This window comes from Gopherus evgoodei, chromosome 18 (genome assembly GCF_007399415.2).
Source record: "Gopherus evgoodei ecotype Sinaloan lineage chromosome 18, rGopEvg1_v1.p, whole genome shotgun sequence".
NCBI classification, from domain to species: Eukaryota; Metazoa; Chordata; order Testudines; family Testudinidae; genus Gopherus; species Gopherus evgoodei.
The window spans coordinates 11,591,202-11,603,255 of record NC_044339.1 but is presented as its reverse complement, the minus strand read 5'-3'; the positions used below and the strand labels follow the sequence as shown (position 1 = coordinate 11,603,255).

Genomic DNA, 12,054 nt, shown 5'->3' with positions numbered 1-12,054 from the left:
TGAGGAGGGGCATGGGAGCCTTTATCAACAGGATGACTGTGGAGAGGGCATGGACCGGGTCTTGGGGAGGAAGTAGAGAAGGTGGCTGTCTCCGAGGGAAGGGGCTGGGATGCCAGTTGTCATTAAAATCTAGAACCCAACCCCTTCTTAAACCAACTCTCTATTAAAAAAACTTGGTCAGGAAGCTCCAGTACAACTCTCAATCCCTTCTCCAGCTCGAGCTCCCGGACTCTAGATAACTCCCCATGGAAGCTGAGCTTGGTCATCAAAATCACGCACTCCCACCTCGCTCATCCAGCATTCGGTAACCAGCTGGCGCTCTGCTCGTGGCTAGGGGAATGACCACTCAGGGCCCAGGGTAGTCAGTGGGAGTTTTGGTGGCACAAGGGCCACTTAGTGCAGATCTGCGGCTCTCCTAAGTCCCGCATCCAACAGCCCTGGAGGCCAACTCAGGACAGAGGATGGTATCTAAGGGATACTTAGCATGCCTTCAAGCAATGGGCAGAGGAGAGCTGCTGTACTCCCCAGCTCAATAACTAACCCCTGCTGCCACTCCACAGAGAAGCGCTGCAGATTTTCTGGCTGCTGGTAACTGATGCTCCTGACTTCTTCCCTGACAAAATCCCCCAAACACACAATCAAACAGGCTGCTATACCCCAGCCCCACATGAAACAGAGCCCAGGGAACCCCAACTGCTACTACCAACGATGCCGCACCCCCCAGTCCGGGTCCTGTATACCAGTGACATGACTGGCTTCAAGAGCACTCCTCTGGATTGACAAGAGCATAACCTAGATACTGCTAACTCATGCCAAGGGACCCCTGGTTAACAGCTGCCATCTATGCTGGAGAACTATTTTGCCTGGTCAGGTAAAGCGTTACCTGCGCGCTAGCAAAAATGAATCCCACTTTCTTGCTAGTTTCGCGGCACTAACTAGGTGACAAAGGTGCTGCTGGTCCCTCTGCCACCTGCCCAGGCCGATACCAAGTTTAATTTGCTGAGTGCCTGAGAGCTGCCATGAGGGGAGTTGCCCACAAACTGAACAACAAAAAAGCTAATGATTTGGGCTTTTTCTTTAATAAATAGGCAAACTGGCTGAGCCAGATTGTTGGTTGGGCTCCCGCTCCTCTTTATCACCCCGCAGCCTCAGTGACACATTCTCCAAATCATCAGCATTTTGCAATGGGAGCTTGTTACCAAATACCATATTTTTTGCCAGGGAAGGGAAAAAAATAAAAATTAAGAAGCCCAAGCAGGGAGAGGTTGCTGGTTGGCTGGCGCTGCCGCCTCCGTGGGGATTGCTCAGGCAGCTGGCGCTGGGCCCAGCGCGCACCTAGGTTGCCGGCTCACCCTGGAATGTGGCATTGGCACCTGAGCGCTACTTGATTTTACTACGAATTAATCAAAGTCTCTTCTGCAAACGTCTGCCACTAAATCTGCAAACGTCTGCCACTGGCTGCGCTTCAAACACAATTCCCCTGTTCCAGGGACTCAGCACAGGGAGATTACCAGCTTCAGGTGAAAGGCTGAAGGGGGGTTTCCTCTCGGCGGAGCTCCTGGTATCCCCAGCCATTGGTCTCCCTTGCCTGGAAGAGTAATAGGTTTCCCGCGTTTCTCCTCCCATTCACACCAGGAAGCTGCAGAGATGGTCAGGATTCGCTGGGGCAAATCCAACTCCACTGTCTCACTCCCGTGCAGTTACACCAGCAAGGAGCTGGGCTCAACTTGTCTCTGTGCATCTAATGCAGGAGAAAAGGAGTGTATTTGTGTGCTGTGAGTTTGTGTAGTTCTGTGCAAGTCTCTGTGCATGTGAGAGTGCATGACCACGTGTTTGTGGGGCTGTGCATGTGTGTACACAGTTGTATATTGGCACGACTGTGTGTGCATTATGGCCGTGGGGGGGTATGGTTGTGTGTGCCCAGCTGCACATGCATAACTGTCCATGTGTGTAGCCACACAATTGTGTGTATACATTTCTTAGATGATGTTTGTTAAGGGAACGAGTGGCCTTCTAGTCTGAAGGGCAGTTCTCCGATGCAGGAGCATGGTGGTGATGGGCACGTCTTGGTCCTTTGCTCTTGGCTTGGCTTCTCTGCCTGCCTCTCAGTGCTGCGCAGATGCGTTATATTCCCCTCTCCACACTCTGCCTGTCTCAGACCCTCTCGTATTTTCAGTGCTCACTAGACCGTGAATTCACCTTCATACCAGTTACAGGGTTATTAGCTTCTCCTGACGCCAGTAACCACCAAACTTTCACTGGCAGCTCAGCCTGTGAGACATGCAGCCCTCCTCCCTGGGCCTGCTCCTCTGCCCCGCACCCAAGGGGATGGATCTCTAACCAAGAGGGCGCCACGGAGGGACGTCTCACACCAGCTAGCTACAGATAAAGGCCATACCAACCTGAGAGGCAAAACTGCTGTGAAAACCAGTTAGAATAGAGAGAGAGGGAAAGAGAGAAGGAGAAAGAACGATGATGAGAGAAGAGATAAGGCAACAGAGAGAGATGGGGGAGACAGCATGCTGCACCCTCCCCCTGAGAGCGCCATCCCCTCCTCTCACCCCAAGCGGCGCTCTCTAGCAGCTGACATGAATATATTATACCCCTCTCCACTGGCACAGACCCATCTCTGCCCGCACCCCTCTCCATTGGCACAGAGCCACCTCTGCCCGCACCCCTCTCCACTGGCACAGAGCCACCTCTGCCTGATTCCCCAACCTCTGGCACAGACCCACCTCTGCCCGCTCTCCTACCACTGACACAGACCCACCTCTGCCCCTCCCACCCAGCAGTCCAGCCCTGCCCACTCTCCCCTCACTGTGCAGGCTGGCTCCTGTCAGGCTTCCCCCCTTCTCCCAGAAGCTGCCTGAACGTTTCTCAGCAGAAGTCAGTTCTTGGTGCAGGGATGTTCCCTTTGAAAGTCAGCAGCTGTGGCTGGCGAGTGTCGTTCCCAGGAGTTCCTGTGTGGCCCCAGGGGGACTGTGTTGTGGAAGGTGCACAGGGGACTAAAGGTGCCCATGGCACCTTTTCAGAGTCAGGCTGTTCTCCCTGGGGCCTGGGCCAGATCCCACTCGTGGTAATTTTATCCTTCCTGCCTACAGCAAATTCCATCTCTGCTTTCAGCTGGACACATGCATTTCCTGCCCTATGCAGCTACCTGGGGCTGTTGCAGGCTGTTAAACAGGGCACATCTGCCATCCCAAGGGGTGGCTGCATTTCTGTGGGTGAAGGGATATTATACAACTATCTATCCATCTGCTAGAGAGTGCAAGAAGTTGAAAGGTGTCAGAGCTATCTTCCTCACTAACCTTACAGCAAACATGGACTTGGGCTGAAACTGTTACTTATTCTCTTCTCTCCAATACACATGCACAGGGGACGTGCACACACATGCACAGAGACACTCAAGAGAGCATGTGTGAGCGCGCGCATGCTCAGGAGCTGTGCAAGCAGCCAGAGACTAGGGAGGGGTCTGTTGCCCCAAAGGTATGTTTGGACATCATTGCCTAGCTTCAGGGGCTGCAACACAGAAAGAAGTTCAGGAATATTCCTGAAAGCACAGAGACAACTTGTCAAAGATCTCACCCCAGCAGAACCCTGCCTCCTCTCTCTGCCATGAATGACGGAGCCCTCTGGCACTTCCTTCCCACCCCAAGCAGGGACTTCACAGCTTGGGGTGGTGGAGGGGGAACAGCTCAGACACCATGGTAATGGGCACAGTATAGCAACCTGAAGAGACTAGGAAAAGAAACTCAAAAGTTCCTGCTCCCCTAAGATTTCTTCCCGGCACAAAAGGTTGCACTCAGAGGTGTTTTACATGGATCCGTGGGGCCATCAACATGACCAGTTGGGAAAGGCAGATCCTAGGAAATATAGCTACGGCTCCCACCAGTGGGATTAAAATACAGCAGGAAAAAGCCTCCGGGAGCCCACACCTTCACCTCCCAACCCTCTTGATGAAACCAGGGTGCATGGGGGAAACATCCCCAGCCCTCCCCTCTCCCCCAATCTCCATATACAAAGAGCTTTGTGCAAACAATAGATCAACGGATCCCCGCCCCTTCGGAAGGAAAACAAACACCAGGATCACCGCAAATTAGAGAATGTTTCGCTTCACTTCATCCAAACAGGCTGACAATTTTTTTGGGTTGTTGCCACAGCGACAGAATAACACAGCGTTCAGCCTGTTGCAGAACAATCAATTAAGTTAATGCCTCCCAGTGCCTGTTTACTCTTCCATTTAGGAGGTGCTACTGCCTCTCTCTCTCCCCCTCTCTCATCATTGCATTTTCTCCTCCTTTGCTTCTCTTCTCCATTCCCTCCTTCATTTCTCCTAAAATAAAAGTCGTCCCCCCCCCCAACCTCCTCTCCTGACGACTAACTTCTGGGAATGACTGCCTCGAATAAAGTTTCTTCTTCTCTCTCTGCCTCATGCTCTCTCTGCCCCTCCCAGTAATATAGAGAGGGGCCTTGGGAACACAACACATACCACACCACATGCCTTTCCGGTCTCCCCTTGCAGACCGGCCAGTAACACACAAGGTCTCTACTGACAAGTTATTATACCAAGGGAAGCAGGGGCCACTCCCCAACAGAAACACCAGTAACTCTCCCATTCAGGGACCTGGATCCAAAGCCCACTAAAGTCAACGGTAGTCCTTCCACTATTATTCTTGATTATATATTGAGATAACTCCTAGGGACCTGCAGAAGAGCTCCGTGTAAGCTTGAAAGCTTCTCTCTCACAGCAACAGAGGTTGGTCCAATAAAATATATGACCTTATTCACCTTGTCTCCGTAGGGACCCCAGTCACAGATCAGCCTCCACTGTGCTAGACGCTGCACAGACAGGGAACCCAAAGGTGGTCCCTGAGCAGGCTTTGGATCTGGCCCCAGGATCCCAATCTAGTACAGCATTTAAGCACATCCCTTTGGCTTGGATGGTGCTTAAGCAGGTGCTGAAAGTTAAGCATGTGCTTAAGTGCTTTGCTGATTTGAGGCCTAGGTGGGGACAGCGGGAAGGTGACATGTTGGCCCTTGGAAGGAGACATGGGCAAGAGCAAAACAATGTTATCCCTTTTTTTTTTTTAGATTTTTAAAACATTAAAAGCGCTGAAAGCATCCCCTACCCCCACCCTGCACCCTAACGGTCTCCAGACAGATGCAGGGTGCCAGACAGCAGACAGGCCCATACATTTCTTCCCAGTGATCTCACAGGTTTCCTTCTGCACCTCAATCAGCTTGGGCAACAAAACTTGGCTGCACGGCTCCGCTGCATGTTTACAGTCACTTCCACATTCCCCGCCGAGCTCACACCACACTTCACCAAGGGAATAAATATCAGAACTCCGTGTGATAGCAGGGCCCGGGCACAGAGAGGCAAAGTGACTTGGCCTGAGCAAGTGGCAGAGCCTGCAACAAAACCCTGGTCTCCTGACTCATAATCTGGGCACAGCCCTTGCCCCCTGCTAGCTCGCCAGCACAGCATGGTTGTATGAAAACACAGAGATTCCAAGAGGCACTGCAGCCCCCTCCTTCTGAAAACATTTAAATGAAGGGCCTAGAGGAAACTAGTGGGCAGTGTCTCTTTAATGGGCAGGACAAAAGTGAGGCACACTGAGGCACAAGGGAAAACAAGGGCAGGATTACAGCCAGCCCTGTGCAGGAATTGAAGGGCTCTGCTCACCCAGACCAATATTCTGCAGGGTATGGGAAGGAGGTAGGAAAGGGAGAGGAGAATTCAATGTGTATGCATGTAGGAAGGGAATATGGGAGGGCAGGGGAGACAAATAATTTCTCCCCCATCCTTCTGGCTGCAAAGCCAACATGCTAGGCTTTGGTAGGCTGCAGTGCTGGGCAGGGGTGGCAGGGGAGAGGGGGGCAACAGCATCTCTTCTGGAGAACAAGTTGCCAGCGGAACCTGTTGGAAAAGGGGCCTGTTGACTGCTCCCTGTCCGTTACAGCCCAGATTATAAGCATATTGCACAGCACTCTCTGCACGGTGCTGGGGAAATCCAATACACTGAAAGGTTAATGCAATCAATTATGGTGACAAGGAAGTAAAGTAAAGCCTTCCGAGTAGATGAAAGGGAGAGAGAGGAATGGAGATGGAGACAGAAAGAAAAGCAAAGAGAAAGGAAGAACAGGGCAGGGGTTCGAGAGCAGAGAGAAGGAGACTTGGAACAGGAGACAGGCAGATGGGATTGGTCTTGTGTATTGAGGGCCCTGAGCCAGCTGAGTGAGGCTCAGTCTATGACTTGCTCTGCTGTATGAGGGACCACAGCAAGCCTGCCAATCACCATGCCAGCCTGGGATGGAGGATTCTCCCCAGTGTGCTGTCACTACCATACGTTAGTTGTGTCTGGTAGTGTTCACAAGGTGCCAGGTGCTATCTAAACAGCAAAGCCCTGGCTCTGTCCCAGGTGCACAGGGGCACAGAGTATGGAGGTCCAGCATTGGCACTGGCCACACCTGGGAACAGCATAGTCCATAACACATCTGATTGGAGCATCAGTAAAATCCTTGCCAGGTCCCTGCTACCTGACAATGCTTAGCTGACAGAGACATAAGTGACTTCTGACTTGGGCATAAGGCTGGCGTGGAGGGAAGAAAAGGAGAAGGGGCAAGGAGAAAAGAAGAGAGAGGGATAGAGGAGGGGAGGAGTAGAGGAAGAGCTCAATTTCTATCTATCCATCCATCCATCATTGTGTATCCGAGCACAGCGTTTCTCCTTGGCATCACACTGGTTGCCCCAGTGGTTCTAACTTCCTGGGTACTAGTTTACATCAGTCCCGCTGGCTGGCAAAGTCGGCACTGTGTAGGTTTCTATGGCTGGGTTCTGCAGGATCTCGGGCTGGATGATCCTAATGGTTTCTCCTGGGAGTCTCTGCTTCTCTGAGAGTCAAGAGCTCTCCTCTCTCGTGCTGTCACCATCAACAAACAGGCAGTGCTGGGTCTACCCTGTGAGCCCAGAGCATACCCTTCCTAGCAGGGAGTCTCCCAAGGGAGCAATGGGCCATCTGCCTGCAGGGAGCATGCCGCAGCCCTGCACAGCATGGAGATGCCAGCTTCACAACATGGCATAACACCGCTCCTTCAGGGCAAAGCCAAGTCATTCCCAAATGCACTGGGAGCGCCTTCCCCCAGAGCCCTCAGCTCAATAAAGAGCCCACAGCTGTCCCACTGGCTGCCCAGGGTTGGAAAGCAAAAGGTGGCCAGGCTCCTACTCTCTGACCCCTAAGCAGAGCAGCACTTCATTAACCCGGGTTGGCAGGTCGGCAAGTGCAGCTGCTTCCTGCCACTGCTCTCGCTCTCGGCACGGCTAGGCCTTGGAGAACGTGACACCAACTCGTTAGGACAAATTATTACACCATAACCTCTGCCGCAACGTCCCTTAATATCCCTATTTAGCCAGAGACAATTGCTGGTGGGCTCCTCACTCTTAAAGCAGCCTCGCAAAGGCACAAGCACTGAGATTTCTGATCCCAGGGGACAGGAGAGAACCTAAGCACCCAGCCCAGGGACCTGCAGGAAAAGGCAGTGGAGGAGCCTAAGCTAGGTGCTGGCTGATTGCCCCGGGCAGGAAGAGGCAGGGTCACTGGGAAATCCTGGTGCTGCCAGAGGCCAGTTCACAACCCAGAAACATTGCTCTCCACAGCAGCCAGTTCTAAGTCAGATTGAGCACAAGTTCCCGTCTCCCCAAGTTTCAGTGCAACAAAGTGATCTCTGTCCAAAGTGCATTGAAAAAATGAGCTGGGATTTCTGCTCAAAACCCCAGGACAGTTTTACCCTGAAGAAGCCCCGGGTATCTCTACGCCAACCCAAGCCGAAATATCACCCTGAATGGGGCTTTTCCATATGAACTGTCTGGGGTTTGTGAGTTTTGTTACAATTTTAACCCCCATCGGGGCATACCAGACGAGTCCAGAGCATTGGCCTTGACGCTACCTCTGTGTCAGTGAAGCACCCGGAGTCCCTGCCTGAACAGGGTCCTAGCTAACAGTTCACAGCCCCCGGAGGAACAGGACAGCTCTGAATAAAGGCAGCAAGCAAGTGCCTTGCTGGAGAGGTACGGCCAGAGGCTGGTCTAGACTAATCCATCGCTTACATGTCCTCAGAAACTCAAGGCACAAAAAAAAAAACAGAAACCCATCCAAATGCAAAACTAATCCTGCCACAGAACAGACCTGGGGAGAAAGCACCTCCCTGAACAATTGCCTCTGCCCCTGAGGAAACCAAGCCTGACCCCTCTAGTAAGGGGAGTGCGGAGAGGGGGAAAACTGAAGGAGGAGAGCGAAAACAGGGAAGAAGAAAAAAGAGTGAGAAGGAGAGAATGAAGGAGAGGACAGAGAAAACCAAAATAGTGCCAGAGAAAAGAGAGTGAGAAAGAAAAAGGGAAAGGAACGGTAAAGGCAGGACAGAATGAGCGCAAAGGAAGAAGGAAGTGGATACGAGAGAAGTGAGGGACTGAGGGAGAGGAAAGGGATAAGAAAAGAGCAAGAAGAAGGAGCACAGTGAGGGAGAGAGCTGTAACCAAGGTTGTGAAGCATGAAAAGGGAAGAATCTGCCTGTTCCTTTCAGCACTCAGCACATGGTGCTCAGTGGTGACCTACACTGTGCCTGGCTGTGATCACGTTTTCAGGGCCACTGCTTGCAGATCCCAAACAATGATGGGGAGTCTTTGAAGTCAGAGAAAGAAGCCGCAATGTGAACGGGGGATTTTTTTGGGTGAAGGCGGAGAGAAAAAGTGAGGACTGAGCAGGCAGGGGAGAGAGGTTGCGAGGACAAAACAGAGTCGTTCCCAGTGGGGTGCCCCAAAATGAGAGAGACAAAAAGAAAACAGTTTATGAGTCGGGCACATGCTGCCTGTGTCTGCATCCCCCGCGCCGTCCGCCCCCACGCTCCAAGGGAGCCTTCTGTTCCCCAGCAATGATGGATGGACGCACAGGGCCATTCACTCCTGCCATGTTACAGCAGAAATATTTACATAACACTGGCCTTCCACCGGTCACCTCTGACACTGCCGGGCCCAACCCAGGGGCCCCTCTGACACAGCCTGGCCTGGGGTCTCCCTCTGACATAGCCTGGCCTGGGAACTCCTCCAGAGTTGCCCAGTCCAGCCGCAAGTCCCACTGAGGCTGCTTGGCCTGAATCCACAGGTTCAAGGGGGGCTTGGCATAAGAACTAGAAAAACAAGCTGGGTGGGGAGGAGCGGTAGGGACGTGGAGATGACTGCAAGGCCATGAAGGAGCCAATGCCAGAGTGGGGATTAGAAGCGTGGGGTTCCTGGCTCCCAATTCTGTGCTCAGATCACTGCACTGTGTTTTCCTCTAAGCAATGGGATTCATTCAGCAGCCTCTCCTCCTCCTAGCCCTTTGGGGGGGGGGCATATACCCTTGGAGCCAGAGGGCAATGGCCTGTCTGCCATTGGGTTCATACACACTGGGAGGCAGGGGACATGGCCTGCTTTTGTCCTTTGCTTCTTTACCCACATACAAGGCAGAACCAATTCTGCGGGGCTAGCCAGCATGAGCATCTCTGCTGGGCAGCCTCAGCAGCACATATGTGGTCAGCCAGAGGGGTACTAATGTCTGTCTGTCCATCCCTCACACTCTCACAGATTCACTCACGTTTGGTCAAAATGGTGGTCAAGGCAGGAGGAATGTTACCCACAACCCCCAAGCCTGCAATGCTTTTGACTGTAAGGTCCAGGCTGCTCCCTTTGTCATACTGCTGCTATCCCACTGGCGGCACCCATGAGCCCCATGCAGCTCACGTGGGCCAGCTGTGGCTGTCACGGGTCATTTACTGCAGCGCAGACGTGTACTATGCAGGTAAGGCAGTGCAGAATGGGCAAGCGCAGTACTGAGCCTGAGATCTGGCTCTGGTGCTCCCCAGAGAAGACAACCCCTAACTCATTGATCCCACAGCTCTCTTTGCACCTCCTCCGCTAGGGACTCCAATACATCACTGCAAACTCCCCCTCCTCACTTCCCAGCAAGCACTAGCATCCCCAAGTGATTCCAGAGACCTGTTGTTACCAGCAAGTTGGTACTAGCGCAATGGTGTCCACGTGACGGGAGGTCACAGGCGAGCCAGGCCACTTCAGAGCCCAGGTGGACCAATGGGAGGAGCCAGATTCACTATCTTGGCGACGTCTCAGAAAGGGTAGTGAAAACAGCCTGGGAATGGCTGTAAGTGCCCAGAAGAGAGGCTCAGGATTCTGTAGGGGCTATAACTATGGGGCAGGGAGGATGAGACCTATCCTGCGAATTGCAGTGAGATCTCAGAGGCTGTGGAGCAGTCTCCCAAGAGAAGGAGTAAAGGCCCCCTCACCCAGGGCATTTAGTATGGGATTTTAAAAGGAGCCTAAAGCCATTAGGCACCCAACAACCTTTTTCACAGGATTAGGGCCCCTACCTCCTACAGACTCTGAGACTGGGAAGCCCTGGAGAAGATGCTGAAGGAAAGAGTCAAACTCCCTGAGTGCTGGGGCATGGACCAAAAGTCCTTTCCAGCTCTTGCTCCAGAAGACCATGAAATCCACACTGCAGTAACAGGGCAGCCCCAGGACCCCTGAGGAGAGGGTCTGGAGAAGCTGAGGATGCAGTGGGGGACACAGACAGACCCAGCCCCCACCACATTAGAGCATGCTGCTGTTTTACTAGCCATGAGTCTCTGTCCCTGTCAGGGCTGAGCACAGACATCACCATCTCAGCTTGGTTCTGGTCAAACTGAGTACAGCCCAACCTTCTAGAGATGAGGTCTCAGACACAAAGAGACCAAAGCCCTCTTCCATCTCCTGCCATGCCAGCCCATGGGCTAAGGAGACGAGGTAGCACAGCCTGCTCTGTCAGGCCCCTTGTGTCCATCCATGCCTTGGCATCAGCAAGGACAGGGAACACAGAGAGGAGTCCAAGAGAGGCCCCACAGAGAGGCAGGATCAGGAACCAACAGAGACTGACAAGTAGAGACAAAGACACAGGGTTAGAGACACACACAGGCCATGTCTGCGCTAGACCCTCCCCACTAACCTCTCCTTCTATTGCTAACGCCAGTTCAGCCTCCCTGGTTTTAGCCCCAGTGGGAGTCCTAGTGCAGACAAGGCCACAAAGACTAGGCCACGGAATGTGAGAGACACGCAGAGGTAAAGAGAACCCAGGAGGGTTGGAGACATACCCATTGCAGCCTGGATGTCTCTCCTACCTTTCGGAGATTTCAAGGCCTGGTTTCTCGCCTTTTTTGTAGCCGTAAAGTCACTTCATCCTGAGCAGGAAAGAGAGGAAAGATGGTAAATGTCCCCAGCCCAGGAAGCCATGACACACAGGGGTGCTCAAATCAGATATAGAGGCATGACAGAGCAACGAGCCAGCCCAACTACAGAAACGGCAGGCATGGGGCCCATGGGATTTGCCTGGCAACAAAGCAGCCCTGCTTTGCTTTCGGCTTCATGGTGCACTGCAAGGAGGCTTGGGAGATGCACAGTGCTCCTGCTTTGGTGCTCTAGGACAGTGACCCTCAACTTTTCCAGACTACTGAACCCCTCTCAGGAGTCTGATTTGTCTCAGGTACCCCCAAGTTTCACCTTAAAAGCTACTTGCTTACAAAATAAGCTATAAAAATAAAAAAAAGTGTCACAGCCACACTATTACTGAAAAATTACTCACATTCTCATTTTTACAATATAATTATAAAATAAATCAACTGGAATATAAATGTTGTACTTACATTTCACTTTATAGTACACAGAGCCGTATAAACAAGTCACTGTCTGTATGAAATTTTCATTTGTACTGACTTCACTAGTGCTTTTTATGCTTTTGTAAAACTAGGCAAATATCTAGATGAGTTGATGTACCCCCTGGAAGACCTCTGTGTACCCCTGGTTGAGAACCACTGCTCTAGGGAGCACTGAGATGGGGTAATGCCTACAGGGCTGGGATGGAAATAGTTAAGTGGGTAGAGGGCAACCTCTGTAGGGCACGGTTTGGCTGCTTCACTGATAGGCAACAGGGACAATACAACAACTATGAAGTAGAAAGCCCTTTATTTTCT

At 52.2% G+C, this 12,054-nt stretch overlaps 1 protein-coding gene across 3 annotated transcripts in view; it reads right to left on the bottom strand.

The window, feature by feature from the left end:
- Positions 1-12,054, bottom strand: part of CASZ1 (castor zinc finger 1) — a 266,726-nt gene that overhangs the window by 132,716 nt on the left and 121,956 nt on the right. For 2 of the 3 annotated variants that reach the window (XM_030537831.1, XM_030537832.1), the window contains exon 3: positions 11,179-11,265. In XM_030537831.1, coding sequence (XP_030393691.1) covers positions 11,179-11,182 — 4 coding nt within the window. In that variant the 5' untranslated portion in view covers positions 11,183-11,265. The remainder of the gene's footprint in view (positions 1-11,178; positions 11,266-12,054) is intronic. The other variant, XM_030537834.1, reaches the window with a different exon arrangement.